The sequence below is a fragment of the Chanos chanos genome, chromosome 5 (genome assembly GCF_902362185.1).
Source record: "Chanos chanos chromosome 5, fChaCha1.1, whole genome shotgun sequence".
In the NCBI taxonomy this organism is placed as follows: domain Eukaryota; kingdom Metazoa; phylum Chordata; class Actinopteri; order Gonorynchiformes; family Chanidae; genus Chanos; species Chanos chanos.
The window spans coordinates 14856264-14872268 of NC_044499.1; the positions used below are offsets into that span (position 1 = coordinate 14856264).

General features: G+C 41.9%; 1 protein-coding gene across 14 annotated transcripts in view; it reads right to left on the reverse strand.

Moving 5' to 3' along the window:
- The window catches only part of LOC115813323 (CUGBP Elav-like family member 5), a 93293-nt gene extending 77550 nt beyond the window's left edge, over window positions 1-15743 (reverse strand). For all 14 annotated transcript variants that reach the window (XM_030775964.1, XM_030775959.1, XM_030775963.1 and 11 more), the window contains exons 1-2: window positions 15383-15743; window positions 7201-7283 (exon numbers count right to left, since the gene is read on the reverse strand). In XM_030775964.1, coding sequence (XP_030631824.1) covers window positions 7201-7283; window positions 15383-15743 — 444 coding nt within the window. The remainder of the gene's footprint in view (window positions 1-7200; window positions 7284-15382) is intronic.
- Between the last annotated feature and the right edge of the window lie 262 nt (window positions 15744-16005).

Sequence of the window (16005 nt, forward strand, 5' to 3'; positions counted from 1 at the left end):
TTTGCTCTTTGGGTCTAACCCAGGTCTCTGTATATTTCAGTTCAGAGGAGCTGGAAATCCACAACGTTTTTCTGTCTCTCTCTCTCTCCCTCTCCCTCTCTCTCTCTCTCTCTCTCCCACATCTCCCACACACACATTCACACATATACACATTCATGCTCTCTTGTATGGTTTATGTGTTTCCTTTTATATCTCCTCCATAGAGCCTGTGCATTACAACTACCCCAAGTTACACAACGCTAATGCAACCGGACTGAGGGAATAGAGAGAAACAGAGAAGGGTGGGAGAGAGAGAGGGGGAGAGAGAGAGAGAGAGAGAGAGAGAGAGAGAGAGAGATGACAAGATTCCTCAGACATCTGTGGCCTCTGTGTGATAGAGAATTCAAGAAAAAAGAAAAAGAACAAAATGAATAGCTTCATCCTTTGTGGAAAAAGAAGGGGCCTGGGAGAAGTCAAGCAGTGTAAATGACCTGGAGAGCTCAATAAAAAGGCAGCGACAAGGTTCTTCGGGCTTATGAGATGCTTTAGGAGAGAATAAGGCCTGTTGTCTCTATGATAAAGCAGCTCTCTCTTGGCTTGTGCCGCTGTTGTAATAAGAGCTTTAGACACTGACCTTTGGCCAGTAATATTCTTCTGTCCTGCCAGCCCCCCACTGTTTACTCCTCACAACATCAACAAGTCAAGCGCGCTTACAATCAGCTTATTTCCTATTTTCTCTCTCTCTCTCTCTCTCTCTCTCTCTCTCTCTCATGTGTGCATTCACAGTCCTAATAACAAGCCCCCTAGATATATATTTATATATATATAGGTATTTGTGTGTGTGTGTGTGTGTGTGTGTGTGTGTGTGCGCGCATGCATGTGTGCGTGTGTGTGTGTGCGATCATACACGGATGGGAATTAGCATTTACTCTCAGACAGACGGTGAATAGAGTGGGTGATAGTAGAGGAATGACATTCTCCTGGCTTATTATAATTCATAATCCTAATTGGAAACCAAAACAGTTCATTTATAGCATGATCCCACTAATCCTCTTTTCAGTGTGCTTTCTTTTTTTTTTCTCCTCTACAAAATGGACCAATGGGTGCTTTAGCCCAGCCTCTAAATATACCTAAAGTGAGCTGTAAACACCAGCAAGCTTATGTGCCAACTATGCAATGTCTACAAAGCATTACATTATGTTGATTCAGTGTACACATAGTATTTCTCAGACATTACAATTATGTAGAGGCCTATGACCAAAAATCATTCCGGAACTAACACGCAGTAGACATAAAGATGTTCAGTCATCAAACACAGCGATCCTGCCTGACCTTACATTGTCTTTAAACGAGGTGTGAGTGTATTTGTGTGTGTATGTGTGTGTGTGCGTGTGTGTGTGTGTGTCTGTGTGTACCTGTGCGGGCATGCGTATGTTTGTGTGCCTTACCTGCTCTGTGATAAAAGAACATTTCACATCAGCTTATACTTCCACCGATATCTTGTATATTCAAAAAAAGAAGTCAAGGACCATCTAAGAACTCCTCTGCCCAATTACTGAGAGTCAGAAGATGAGCTTAGATCTGATGCTTCTAATCCCCAGACAGGGAGCCAGGCCGGGATGTTTCCCTGTCAAACGCCGTATTGGTACAACATGTTGTTTAGTACTAAGAGCAGAGGGTTGAAATAGTTGTCTGTCAGTGATGCTTACAGTGGACCCACAGGGCCTGTTTTTTTTTTTTTTTGTAACTCAGACATTGCTTGAAAAATCTGGGACACTGGGTTTGCTTTGTTTGTGTTTCCTGTATTTCATGCTGATTTCCCTCTGCTCAGCACGGCAGAGAATTAACTTTGCTTGATTTCGGTCCCGATGCAAGAAGAAGGGAGATTTTCTTCTGTGTGCAGAATATGTGCAGCTTTTCAAATTCATGCATTTCAATTTGTCTCCCAGCTATTGGAAATGCACTGAAAACACATTCACTTCATTTTTTTAGTGCAGAGAGATTCTGGTGTTCATTCTGTGGTGTTCTGGAACATTGAGAGTAACTTGGCCTTTTCTTAGAGAAGGGAAGAGAAATGTGAATGTGAGTGCAGTGGAAAAATGGACATCACCATCGCGATTCTAGAGATGTCACAATTCCACCAGCCCTAAAAGCCATGAATCTCCTCACACTGCAGACAATACACAGAGACAGAAGGAGATAGAGAGAGGGAAAGAAAAAGAGAGAGAGAGAGAGAGAGAGAGAGAGAGCAGCTATCTTGTCTGTTGTGTTCTATTTTCTCCTGCTCTGGAGAAAATCACATGGATGTTGTTCACATAGTCAATGTGTCAATCTTTGGCTTTCTCTGTTAGACAAACATGAATGTTCCTCCTTCTAGCCACTGACACACACACACACACACACAAAATGCACAACTGCTTTGAGACTAGATGGATCATCAAGGATAAACAGTTCCTCCATGTGGGGAAAAGAAAAAGAGACAGCATAAGAAACAGAGAAAGAGAAAGAGACAGAGAGAGAGAGAGAGGGGGGGGGGGAGTATGCAACTGAGGTAGTAGACTAACCATGGTATTTTCACTGAAGAGAGAGGCTGCAGTTCAACACTTTCTACAAATACATTATTCTGGCTATAATGCAGTTTCTCTTACAACAGACCACATTACCATTTTGTGTTGCTCTCTACTGCATTTCGGAAGCTCTTTGTGAACCATGCTCCCACACAATCTGCTTCACCTCAGTCCCTCCGAGCCAGACCCATCCTGAAGACAGGAGGGGGTAAAGCTTAGAGCAACAGTAATAAGCACCACACATACACACACACACACGCACGCACGCACAGCAGTAGGCAGTGGTAGCAGTGACAGGTCCATTTATGAGGGAGATCTGGTATGGCCACAGAGATTGAGGGACAACATGGTCAGCAAAAGTCTGAGCTCCAGCTGCCCAGGGATGCTTGAGGGGAAAGCATGAACGTGCAAACACACACACACACACACACACACACACACACACGCACACCCACAAAGCGAGCAGAGGTGGGCTTATGGGTTAGCAGCGCTTGATGGATGTGCGTTCTCATTCACACAGAAACACACTCACACAGACACATACGCACATGCACACACACACACGACACACACACGACACACACACACATACACAGGCAGAGTAAACCCCCACACAACCCTCAAGCTTATTCTGGCAGTACATCACATCAGTGCTGCTCTTTGAGAAAAAAAAAAAAAAAAAAGGATGGGGGCGGGCTCTGGTGACCTAGAATACAAGAGTGTGGGATTGGATCGTTATTCCTTTTGATGTGTGAGTGTGTGCCCGCATTGTAGGTCATTGCCGAGTGGCAGAGACACACAGCTCTGTGGTTCTCTAGCAGAGTGCTGTTACGTAAATACTCTTCTTCTTCTCCTTGTTCACAGATTCCCAGACCAGTGGTCAGGTAAACTGTATAGGAGGGAAGACCTCCTAGAAAATAACCACCCCTGTCTCAAGAAGAGCACATTAAAGACATTTTGTTTGTGTCGCGGGTGCTTCAGTCTCCTGTCTGAACTTTATTTTTTTCTTTATCTCATCTCTGTATCAGAGGGAGAGTTTGTCAGTTTGTCTGCCTAATGGAATAACATGCTGGGTTTTTAAGCACTGAGCAGTTTAGAATCTGTTCTGGTTCACGATCAGCGCCCGGTCCATTCAGGCGCTAGCTATTCCGTCAAGGTTAACGCACAATAAGACGTTAGCTGTTCTGTCAGTACTAACAGATGCTATGATACTAGCTATTCTGTCAAAAAAGAAAACATGGTTAGATTATAGATGCCCTCTGTCAAAATGACAGACAAGTTTTGCAGTCTTTTTTTTTAAATATCTATCGATCTGTCAATATCTTATTTAGTTGTAGATGGAGTTCAATAGGCCACCTTTTCCTCCTAAAATCTGTTAGCTCCAGGAATGGAAAGGCTTTCCAAGCGATAATGCCAGAATTAGGTATAAACAGGGGGAAAAGGGCAGATAAGTCTTATGCGGACTCTTAACTGTTCTAACCTTTACAACAGCAGGAGCGTAGTAAAGCTCTCTCTTTTGCAGGTAATAAAGCAATAGCCTCATGTTCCTTTGACAATATTCAGCTTAATGGAGCACATTAAAGAGACATTAACTGACTTTTGCTACATGAACTGTAAAACAAAATGGCAACGCTAAGAGCAAGGAAACGAGCCCTATGCTCTAACAGTCTCACAATTCTAAGTGTGTGTGTGTGTGTGTGTGTGTGTGTGTGAGTACATGTTGCACTCTGGCCAACAGAATTGAGTTTTCTCTTATTACACTTGGCTGATAACAGGCTTGCAATGGTTGCTATGGCAACTATAGATCCTACAGGCTGTGTCACGCTGAGGGTTCTAGCATCGGGGATGGAGCGAGAGCAGCATGTGCACGGCCCTGGTGTGTAGTCTGTTGTGTCTGTCTCTCCCCACCTTCATTTAATACAGAGCAGAGACCACACCGAAACATTTCTCATGACTGTGTGAAGATGATTCGTTTTGGATAAAGTCAAATTTCATTCTGTTGTATTTCTGCTGCATTTATTTATTTATTTGTATTATTGATTCATTTATTTATATAGAGACGAATCCATCCTATTTGTTTTCTTTTTTCTTTCTGTGTTTTGTTTTTGTAAGTCCTGGTTAATTTTGTGAGAAGAGTGGGGGCTGATGTATGAGAGATGTGTAAGGAGTATAAATAAAACCCAGTTCTTTCAGTATGGAACAAAGCAGCAGCAGATGGAAGTGTCCAGCTGTACCCTCAAAACCACTCAGAGAAGATTGTGAAGGAGCAGCAGGCCAGAGAGAAACAGAGAATTGGAAGACTAATGATTTGTTCCTATTATCCCAATCCCTGCCCACTTAACAGGCTTAGGTGAGCCCATTAATGAGGATTCATTGAGTATTTCTGTCTTCCTTTCATCTGCTGACACTACAGAGTAATTTAAAAAAAAAAACAACAACAAAAAAAGAACCTAGCACACCTCAGCATAAAATACTTCTTGCAAGATACATATGGATTATCGGTGCTAATGCCAAATGTTCTCACAGCCCAGAATGCCGTGCCGGATCATTTTCCTTCACTTTCTTACATCACGGTTCCCATGCAAAATGCTTTGCTTTCAGAGCTTTTCTAGTTTTTCCTTCACTGGTTTTGAAATCCATCCATTCTCTCTCTCTCTCTCCTTCTCTCTTTCTCTCTGTCTGCACCCCACTCGTTGAACAGCCTGAAGCTGTCGACATGACCCTGTTCTCTTGTGTTTGCATATTCCATCTTTCCCCTTCTCTTGCCTACTCTCATTTCTCCTTCTTTTTCTCTGACCTAGCTTATACTTCATATTCCATTTATCTCCCTCAATGTTTTCTACCGCCAACCTTCTCTCTCTCTCTCTCTCTCTCTCTCTCTTTTGTCTAGCTGTCACTCTGTACAAATAATCTGTCTAAAGACAATAAATTTAGAGCAGGTCTCAAGCTAATATGTCTACCGTATATGACACGCAAAGCTAACAGAAATAATACTTTTCTCCATGCAGCAAATAACCATAGATACTCTCACTGTTTATCACACCCTGAAGTTTATCAAAAGGTATACTACAAGAGTGGTCAGTACTGATTGGGCCATCCTCAGTGACCCACACTACATATACAGGGCTGGGCAGAACCAAATCAACCAATCACAAGCTTCCCGTTTCTAAATCAGATCAGTGTATCATATGACTGCTATTCCAGAGATACTCTGTCTGCCTCCAGCAAAAAACTAAAATAGGCTAAGAACCCTAATAATATGACACATAGCTTCTTTTTATGGGTGACCCCAAACTTAACCACCCCAAATACACATATACTCTTATAGCACACAGTCTTTTTTGGGAACAGAAAAGTCACCACCCAGTTTTAGTTTAGATTTAGGTACTCTCGTGACTGAATGAATGTGGTGAATGAGATTCGTCTGACTGACATATAGAGTCAGGAGCTGTAATGCAAAAACATATTGAAAAGACAACAAACGCTGAAATGTGGGTGTGCATTGATGCTACACAAAGCACTTGTGTGTGTGTGCGCATGTGTGTGTGTGTGTGTGTGTGTGTGCGTGCGTGTGTGTGTGTCCTTGTGTGTGAGCCAACAAGGCTAATGTTCATAACCTTAACATAAATCTTACGCCTCCTATAGAATCCCCCCACACCTTTAGCGCAGATGGCCTCTCTCTCTCTCTCTCTCTCTCTCTCTCTCACTCTCTCTCTCTCTCTCTCTCTCTCTCTCTCTCTCACTTTCTCTCTCTCTCTCTCTCTCTCTCTCTCTGTCTCTCTCTCTCTGACAGCTGGTGCAAAACCCTATGGGATCCTGTGAAGACACTGCCACATGCCTGCACATGACAGCGAAACATGTGAACATGTCTTCACACGCCGTCTCAACATGCCTCTGCCGTGGAACTCTCCCCTAAACACACCTCTCCCTCTGGACCTCTTCCCCCTCAGGCAGCATGCAGCTCTCAGGACACTCCCTACATCCGTTCTCTTATATCCTGGTCACTTGTGAGTGTGTGTGTACACATCACAAACACCAAGTACTGTCCACATACACAATAGCAAAATAAAACAGACAATGATACAACTTCTGTGTCCTTTACATTTAGCAGTAGTAGTAGTAGCCAAGCTTAACACAGAAGTACGTTTAAAGTCATAACTGTCCTGATGAGACCAGAAAAACAACTCTAACTGAAGTCACTTACAGTCAAACTCCGTGGCAAACTGCATATAGGCCACCACAAAACAAACAACTGCCAATTTTGTTCCCTGTCATGGCCACTGGTCATTAAAAATATTTTTAGGGAAGTGTGACTGTGGCTGATGAAACCCTTGTATTAGAAACAGAAAGGTCTCCTCAGATATATGCCTCATTGCTTGAGTTTAAAGTTTCTTTCCTTTAGAGAAAAGCATAATGTACCAGCTCATATTGCGTAAATTGCATTCATAAGGGGTTGCCTTGGAGATCGACTGTGAAGGCAAGCACAACAGTTTGTATTGTGTCGAAATACATAAGCTACCTTTAAGAAACAGCATAAAACAAGGCAAAGTGATGAACTGAGGTTAAGGGTCTTTGCAATGTGCATGTTGTGTGTGTGTGTGTGTGTGTGTGTGTGTGTGTGTGTGTAAGAGAGAGTCATGTAAGAGTAACCTACCCCTGGCAGAGTCTTCTGTTCATGCAGCGCATTCTGAGCTTTGATGGCTGACTCACGAGCACAGTAGGTAAGGAACGCACAGCCTAAAAAATGAAGAGGCGGATAAGATATGAGTTATACACACACACACACACACACACACACAAACATCCTCACAATGTATACAGGTGAAAAGGTTTTACTGTTTGTCTGTACAGGAAAAAATGCAAAATGTCACAAATTGTGCCAGGGAAAATTTTCACATTAGACTGTTCCACCGTTAAAGAACAAACCTACTCCACGAATACTCAATTCAAATTTTGATATCGTAATGTCAGAGACCTGCATTTATATGTTTGTATTGACCATCCATGACACTGCCACTCATGTTAGTGTAAGCCCAAGGCCTTAATGAACCACACTTTAGAGAGGCCCTATCACAGAGATGAAAGAAACAACTGAAGCCTTCTATCACGATGAAGCCTTTAAAGTCTGCTTTTAATGTCACCTTTCCCACATGAAAGAACGCCATTCTCACACACACACATACACACACACACACACACACACACACACACACACACACACACACACAAAAGTCAGCAACTGTGCTCACACCAACCCGACACTCGGTTCATGTCTGTTTTAGGCCTGTATAGAGTTAAGACACAGAATGACACAGGACTGGTCCTTTGCCCTTCAACAGCAGTGAATGAGTGCTTTCCCTGCCATCCCTGCAGGCCATAGGTGATGGATCAGAGTTTAACCAGCTCAGACTGTCCCCTTTGGGACCCAGATCTCTTTGATCCCGAGTTACGGCGCTCACCGGGTCACACGAACCCAGAAGAGAAAGGCCATACGAGGACACCGGAATAAACACGGGTCATTAAATCCTTCCGACCCGCCAATCACATTCTTTTTCCCTCCGGGTCTCCCAAGGCTCGTTCAGACGCGCGACCCCGTGGCCCTGGGACGTTCCTTTTGTCTGTGGGGCTGTAACCCTTTGAGTGCCTGGTGGTGTTTTGGAATGTTTTTTTTTGTGGCTCTGACCTCTGGGTTCGGCACCTCCATCCCCCCCCTTCATCCTCCGTAAAGATCCACAACAATGATTTCCAATGACACGACACCACATCCGTCACTGCTGACATGTTTATTGCTCTCTCCCTCTGTCTTGTGAAGCATCAAACTGAGGCTTACAACAAGCTGCGACTCTGTGGACTGTGGGCTGTTACAGTAACATCGATACATCACAATTAGGACTTCCCTCACTGAACCCTGGGGCTCTAAATTTTTTACTTAAAATAGCAGACACACGCACACACAAAAAAACAAACTCTGGTAATCTAATTGCGCACAAAATCCCATCGCAGAAAGCCTACCTCCTCTGCTAAACGCGGACTGCAAACCGATTGCATGCGTATTGTAATGCAATGATTGCGATAACATCCATTACCATTAGATAATATCTCTCAGCGCCTGACTTATGTCTCTTTACATTACTAACACCTACAGTCTACAATGACATTTGCCTTTTTTTTGTCAAATGATTCACAAGCAAGTCAGTGTGGAGATGAGGCTTTTGCAGTATTTAAAGAGCGATTTAAAGATCTCTAGCCGAACTGTTCACACAGCGTAACACAGGATATTCTTTATCTGTCTGCCCCACTGCATTTGTCCCAGTACAGATTTATGTCTCTGTCCATGGTTAGAATGACTGAGACTGCGGAGCACTATCACATTGATAATGGTTAGAAATGCTATTGTCACAAAAGGAAGGTCGTGAGCCCTTTGCAGAGTGGTGTCCAGTTCTGAGCAGGGATTTGGCAGGGCCTACAGGTCCATTGGCCAGAACCCCCGAGACGCTCCACTCTACCGACAACCTCCTGCGTGCGAGGATTATACAGTCTGTTCCAGCACTCTACGCTCAGTGAATACCTCAGCATTTTGGTCCAAGATCTAAGATCTGTGCATGCCTGAGAGACAGTGTAGGAAATGGTGAAAGAAAGTGTATTTTATAGTGTGTCTAAGTGTATAGTGTGTTTGTGCATGTGTGTGTGTGTGTGTAAGACAGGACGTGTAAGAAATACTGATGGAAAATGACAAAGAGAGAGAGTGTGTGTGTGTGTGTACGAAAGAGGAACTTGCTGAGTTCAGGAACATGTACCGTAAGAGTTGTCAGGCATTGTCCGTCGCCTCAGCAGTAATGCTGAAACCTCTTCCTCTCCCTCTCAAGGCCCTGAGGTTCTCTCACTTCAGCAGACTATCAGGATAGGGCATGTCTATGGGAGATTTGTCTTGCTTACTGAGGGTTTCACTCCTTAAGCTGCTCTTAAGCTGCTTTGTGACAATGTCTAATGCAAAATAAAAATCATAAACAAAAGAAATTGAACAAATTTTAAGTCCAAAAAAATGATGCTAGATATCAGTCATGCTTTTATGTGTGAGGAAATTCAATTAATCCCGTCTCTGACATCAAAGGAGCAGTCCACCAACAATGAAATATTCTCAAATCCTCTGGAGTAATATTCGTCATGTCAGTAGCCACTGAGCTAAAATTTCAGCTTTTGAAGGTTTTTCCTGACCAATGTCTTGATCTAAGCCAAACCTATACAAGGCCTAAAGAATCTAAATCATCCATTTGTCTTGAGTAGCTAGACAGTCACAAACTGTAGGAGATACTGCATACATTGTAGATCAGTTTATTTAAACATGGCACAACCAAGGGAAACAGAAGAGTCCACATCTCCTAACAGAAGAGCCCTATGGCTTTGCTTTGCTAGGAGAGTGAAGCGATAGAGCGCTTCCATTAGGAGGTTTACTACTTTGTGTTAAATTTTTCCGCGTTAGTCACTAAACTACATACTTGAAATACCCCCGTGGTATTGAAATTCCACACAACCAAACAGAAGAAAACCAGGAGCATTTCAGCAAACTGAGAACAAGACAAGATTGCCCAAAATAGGTGTAACTGATGACTGGATAACTAGGTAAACCAAAGGACACCAGGAACTACTTAAGAGTCCTACACAAAAATGAACAGCAGAGGAGGAGAGACGGAACCAGGACTCAGCATACATGTCAACCAACCCTCTTGTTTGTTTTGGATTCCGTTATTAACATTTGGGACCAGTGTTAAAACTAGTACAACTTCAAAGGATGTTTCTGGCACAACCAAGCAGCCTTCACAAGAACATCATCTTTCAGCATCCAAACACCAGAAATTTAGCTTTTTCTTGTATTGCTAGACTGTGAAAACATATAATATCCAATGGCGAACACCCTATTGGATTTAATATGCCAGTGTTTAGCATATATCAAAAAGATATCTATGAAATAAACCTTTGATATAAGTAATACATCAGAGAACAGTGAACACTTTAGTAAAGTTTGGAGAAGATCAGTAGGTTGTAGGGTTGGCGGTTCTTTCAATGACCCCCCTTTTCTCACTCATTGTTCTGACAACAATATTTTCACAGCTTCTGTATAATTGCCTTGTAATGAGTGCCATTATATAAGCTGTACTCTAGCGTAACCTGTAAACCTTAATTAAGCCAGTCTCATTCAGATCAGCCCAACCTCAACCCTCAGAGCAAAGTTGTGTGTCAAGAGTGCACCGACCACCTCATGTAGAACTAATCACTCTCTCACGCGCGCGCATGCACACGCAAACGCGCGCACACACACACACACACACGCACACACACAATGGAATGCCATTTTGAGAGGACACAGAGGATTACCTAACTCATATGTATTCATACAGCACACCTGCGCCCTCTCTCTATTCTAACATCAAACAATAGGGCCCTCATCCACTGAGAGCATGAGCTTAGCTTGGCTCAAACCAGACTTGGTTGAAATAATGTCATTTTGAAAAAGAGATGCTCCTCTTTACCTGAGCAAAATGGATACGTTAAAAAAAAAAAAAAAAAAAAAAGTACCAGAGTTAAATGTGATACAACCGACACTTAATTTAACCCATAACGTGCCTCTCTAAAACCTGAACCGTGTCGGTGCAAAGGGCAGAATTTTCCCCTAAATCTGGTTATGAGCTCAGACTTGCCTGGAATTCCGCACCTGTTCTTTCACAAAATGTTTGCTCAGTACTTTCAGTCGCTATAGCATTTTGCTTTGTGGCTGTAATGAAATTAGATTTTCTAAAATGACATGATTAGTTGATTACTATGAATCAAATGTACAAACATTTGCCTCATCCCCCCGGTGGGGACTTCCTATAATGCCGGCGTAAGGAAATCACAGATACAGCATATTTACATGAACATTATTGCAATGTGTCACAGGTCCAGAGCCATGTTTGCATTTTGTCACATTGTTTGACTTTTGCAAACCAAATACTGAGATATTAAAGTATATTTTCATAATTTAGTGCATAGAAGTGCCACATAAAGAAACACTGGGCTAGATTGTAATCCAGGCGGTTGCTGACATTGCTTTTCTTCTGAAAGTGGAACATTATCATTCCAGGGTTTGAAAAATACTCACATTTATATAATGCAATGTAAATGAGGTTGCCAGAGTTTTTATTAATGCCACAGATATAGTACGACATAAAGTGGCCACAAGGGAGAGTAAAGAAAGTCTCATACTCTGCCTTTTTAAATAAATCTGAGGAATTGAACAGACAGACTTGTGCTAAGGAAGTAAATTGAATTCTCTGGATATATTCTTCACTGTGTGCCTGCACAGCATATGGTATCTAGGTTGTATCAGAACTGGATTAATTCTGTATTGTGGATACAGAAACGATAGTTTTCTGCTCTCCTTATCATTTTCCATTAAAGCCTCCCTTTTGATAACAACTCTAATCAGAGATTTGGCTCAGCAAGGAAATGCCGGACCCAGAGAAAGAGGGAGGGGTGGTGTGTGGGTGTGGGTGGGTGTGTGTGTGTGTGGGGGGGAGGGGGGGGGGGTATGTCTTGTGTAGCTTTGTAGGGTCATAAAAACAACTTTATCACCTCAGTTCCCCTGAAACATTTCAAAACAGAGGGAGGATTAAACACTATAAAAAATTACATTAAAATCTTCTCATTGAACTAATTTCATTTTCCCTCCTAAAATAAATCTAGTCGACCCGGTGCAGACGCAGTACGGAAAGCCGAGCAGGCTTAAAATGATTACAGACACCCCCACACCAAGCCCCAAAATATTCCCAGAGATTATTTTTAAATTAAATTATCCTATTGGCAATTATTCTTTACATTCATAATCTGGCCAGGGAGAGGACTGCTCCTCTATTCATCTATATTTAACATTGTGTCTAGTAAAAAAAAAACCAAAAAAAAAAAACCACAGGCATAGCACAGTGTCTAGCTTTGAACACAGTTGCTATAAGATCTTTTATTAATTCAACACAACGCTCTTGGAGCATTGCAATTTCCAAGATATTTATGTTTACATGACCACAATTCGGTTTGCTGTGTATAATATGCATAGTTTAAAAATGACTACAAATCCATTGCAATCTATATATTTTTTTTTCAAAGTCAAACTCAGTTACTGAGTATGATTAACATCTATCATCAAGAGTTTTTCAAATTGAACTATGTGATTTGCTTGTTAATTCACAGTAGGCACACAAAATGAGTAATACGCCTCTTCCCCAAATCTGAAAAAAAAAACCCAAAACAAAAACAAAGTCTGAAAGATACAGTTTACCTATGTGTGCGTTGAGAGATGAACGTGAAATATTTTTGAAATATAATAGTAAGGCATTCCAGTACCATAAAACCGCAATCAATTAACTTTACTGCATTATCCAACCTTATAGCATTTTCATGCATCATTGCTGGAAATTCATTTCAACTCTTAATATGTTTTAATAAATTGTGGAGAAAGCTATTATCACTGTGTTTGTCCTTGTGTGTGTATGTGCATGTACGTATGTGTATCCATTAAGACAGGACCAAAGGATTATGACTGTAATACACAAAGCCTAGCTCCAATAATGATTTGCCATGATTGAATAATGATTAAAGAATTATGTATCACAGGGTGTAAATCCAACATCACAGTAATAGGACTTTTCTGGAGTCAAATGTTCAGCAATGGGAGAGGTGTTGTAAATGTCAGAAAAGAAGAGAAAGAGATATACAATTGGTATATAATCATATCATGATGAAAAAATATGATTATGTTAGGACAAGAAGACTTCTTGTGACGTTCCTCTATATTTTCTCGTCTGGTTAAAATAATACTCATTTTATTGTGAGCGACCAGTAATGCCAATAAAATACTGAGAACTGAAGTGGAGAGAGCGAGAGAGAGAGAGAGAGAGAGAGAGAGATGATTTATTCATAGTGATAAAGCAAAACTGAACCATACAGACAGTATGAAAAAGGCAGAGAGATAGTTTAGCCTTAGGTATACTGAAAACGTCATGGATGCGTCAGAAAAAAATATTTAGCTCTCTGAGGTTTTGCTTCTCAAAAAAAACCAAAACAAAAACCCAATAACAACAAAAAACTCAACAAGTACACAGAGCAGAGCACACAGATGCTGTCTTTGATGCTTCAATACTGATAGCACTTTTTTATTACATATTAACATATAGATATTATCATCCAAAAGGCTCAGTGGGCATTTTTAGTCTGCTTTAAGGTAGCACTCCTGCACACGGGTTTGATAGAAATACACTCAGTGAGAGAGAGAGAGAGAGAGAGAGAGAGAGAGAGAGAGAGAGAGACCCACATATTTTAGACTGTACAAAAAAATGCCTTCTAAATTATCTTACAATTTCATCATATGTGGCCCTAATATAAGCAAAGTACCTTACAGGAGACATCAGTGTACAGATATGGTGATAATAAGATAATAATAATATAGCAATGATGCCCTGCTGAGATAACAGGCTACATGGAGCAGCAATGTTTGTATGACAGGCCTGCTGCGCTGATTCATTGTACTGATCCACTTGACTCTGAGCCACAGACTATTATTCATGTATGCACTGACAAAGAGCAGGAGAGAGAGGGAGAGAGAGAGAGAGAGAGCGGGAGAGAGAGAGAGATGGAAGCATATGTGTGTCTTGTCTTGAATTTGTATGGAATTCTGTTCGTTCTCAGCTGGCAATGCAGAGCGTTGAGCTTATCTGACGGACATAGTGTTGTATTGTATAAATTCTTATGGCAATAGCTAAAAACGCACGAGAAACTAAACGATCCTTTAAAGCACTAAACCCCAGAACAACCTATCACCATGAAAACAACATGCAAATAAAACACCTTTAAATTATAGGCCCCGAAATCTTGGTCTATACAGCGTATATACCTAAACGTTCTTGTAAATGACTATAAATACTAAATGCATTTTCCTTGTTATATAATATGATTTCAGTGCATTTAACTGCATTCTTATCCACCTCTGTCTCCTCCTCTCCATGAATCCAGCGGTCTGCCAACTCCTCTTAATATTCGTTGGTCATGTGTTCCCACGAGACCTTTAGAACAGCATCTATGTGCACTATCCAGCGTCATCCGAAAATCAACATGTCTTTGAAACGTTTTTGAACGATTCATTTATTTGCATACGCTTACTGGTCAGCGTTAAGATTTGATTATTCGGATGCTTCATGCTGCTTGTCAAGCGAGGAAATCAGCCATCAGTTAACAGAAGACGAAGCAAGCCCGTGCGCTCAGTGGGTAAGATGGAGTGAGCTTGGAGGGGGCTCTAAATATGCATCAACTGTGCGGCGATGCCCTACTTCTGGGAGCGTAAAAAAAATACCATAGTGGAATATATATAAAAGTGGGAGTGACCAAAATCTGTATTCATACTCCATCATCTTTAAAATATTGTAAAAGCATTGAACAATAAAGAAGTGCTCTGGGACCCCTTCAAATTGCAAGAACGAAAGGGCGACAGTTGCACAAGATTTCACTTATTTTGTCAATACACCAGTTTGATTTAATAGGTCAGCTTATCCGTTTTAATAAAACGGTAATGAAACTGCATAGCACTGCGTGTATACGTATGAAAAGTATTTGCCACATCTTACAAATTGGAAGAACAGATCAAAAAACTAAAAAATGTAAGCAATGAATTGACGTTAGCTACGCGCAACAACCCGTTTGCATGTTCACACACATAAAAAAATCAAACATTTAGGCGGTTATAACACTCATTCTAGTAGGAATGTACACATCAAATGACAGCGAGCAATATTCTCTTAATTTAAAAACCTTACCCTTATGCATGCCGGTGTATCGGTCTTTTAGGACTGTTAATTCGTGGATTTTGCCAAACTGTTCGAAAAGAGGTTTCAGGTCTTTTTCCTCGAGGTTTCGCGGTATCTGTCCGATAAACAGCTTTATGGCATCCTGGTCTTTCATGGTGCCGCTGTCAGGATGTATGGAAATGGATTCTGACCCGTTCATGGGTTTGGGGAATGTGATCTGGGCGTACTGGGGCTGGTGCGGGATCAGTAGTAGTGGCGGCTGGCTCGGTACTGCCCCCGGTCCGCTGAGGAGCAGGCTAGCGTGGGCAGGATGGGGCGGCTGCTGAGGATGCTGCTGCCGTCTTGCTTCAGTCTGGGTGAATCTGGCCATTCTGTGCGAAGCGGAGAGCAGGCAGGCAGGCAGGATAATAATAACAACATACACACACACGCACGCACACGCTGAGAGAGTAAGCGCTCAGCTGGAAACCCAGGGCTCACTTTCTATTCGACACATGTCACGCTCGTATCCGTACCTGACGGGGGAGGAGGGATCAAAAGCAGCACAGTCACTACTTAAATGTGTAGCTCGTTGGCGCCTTCCACAGGCAGTGATGGTGTCGGGCTAAGTAAGAGATCCACACATTTAACTC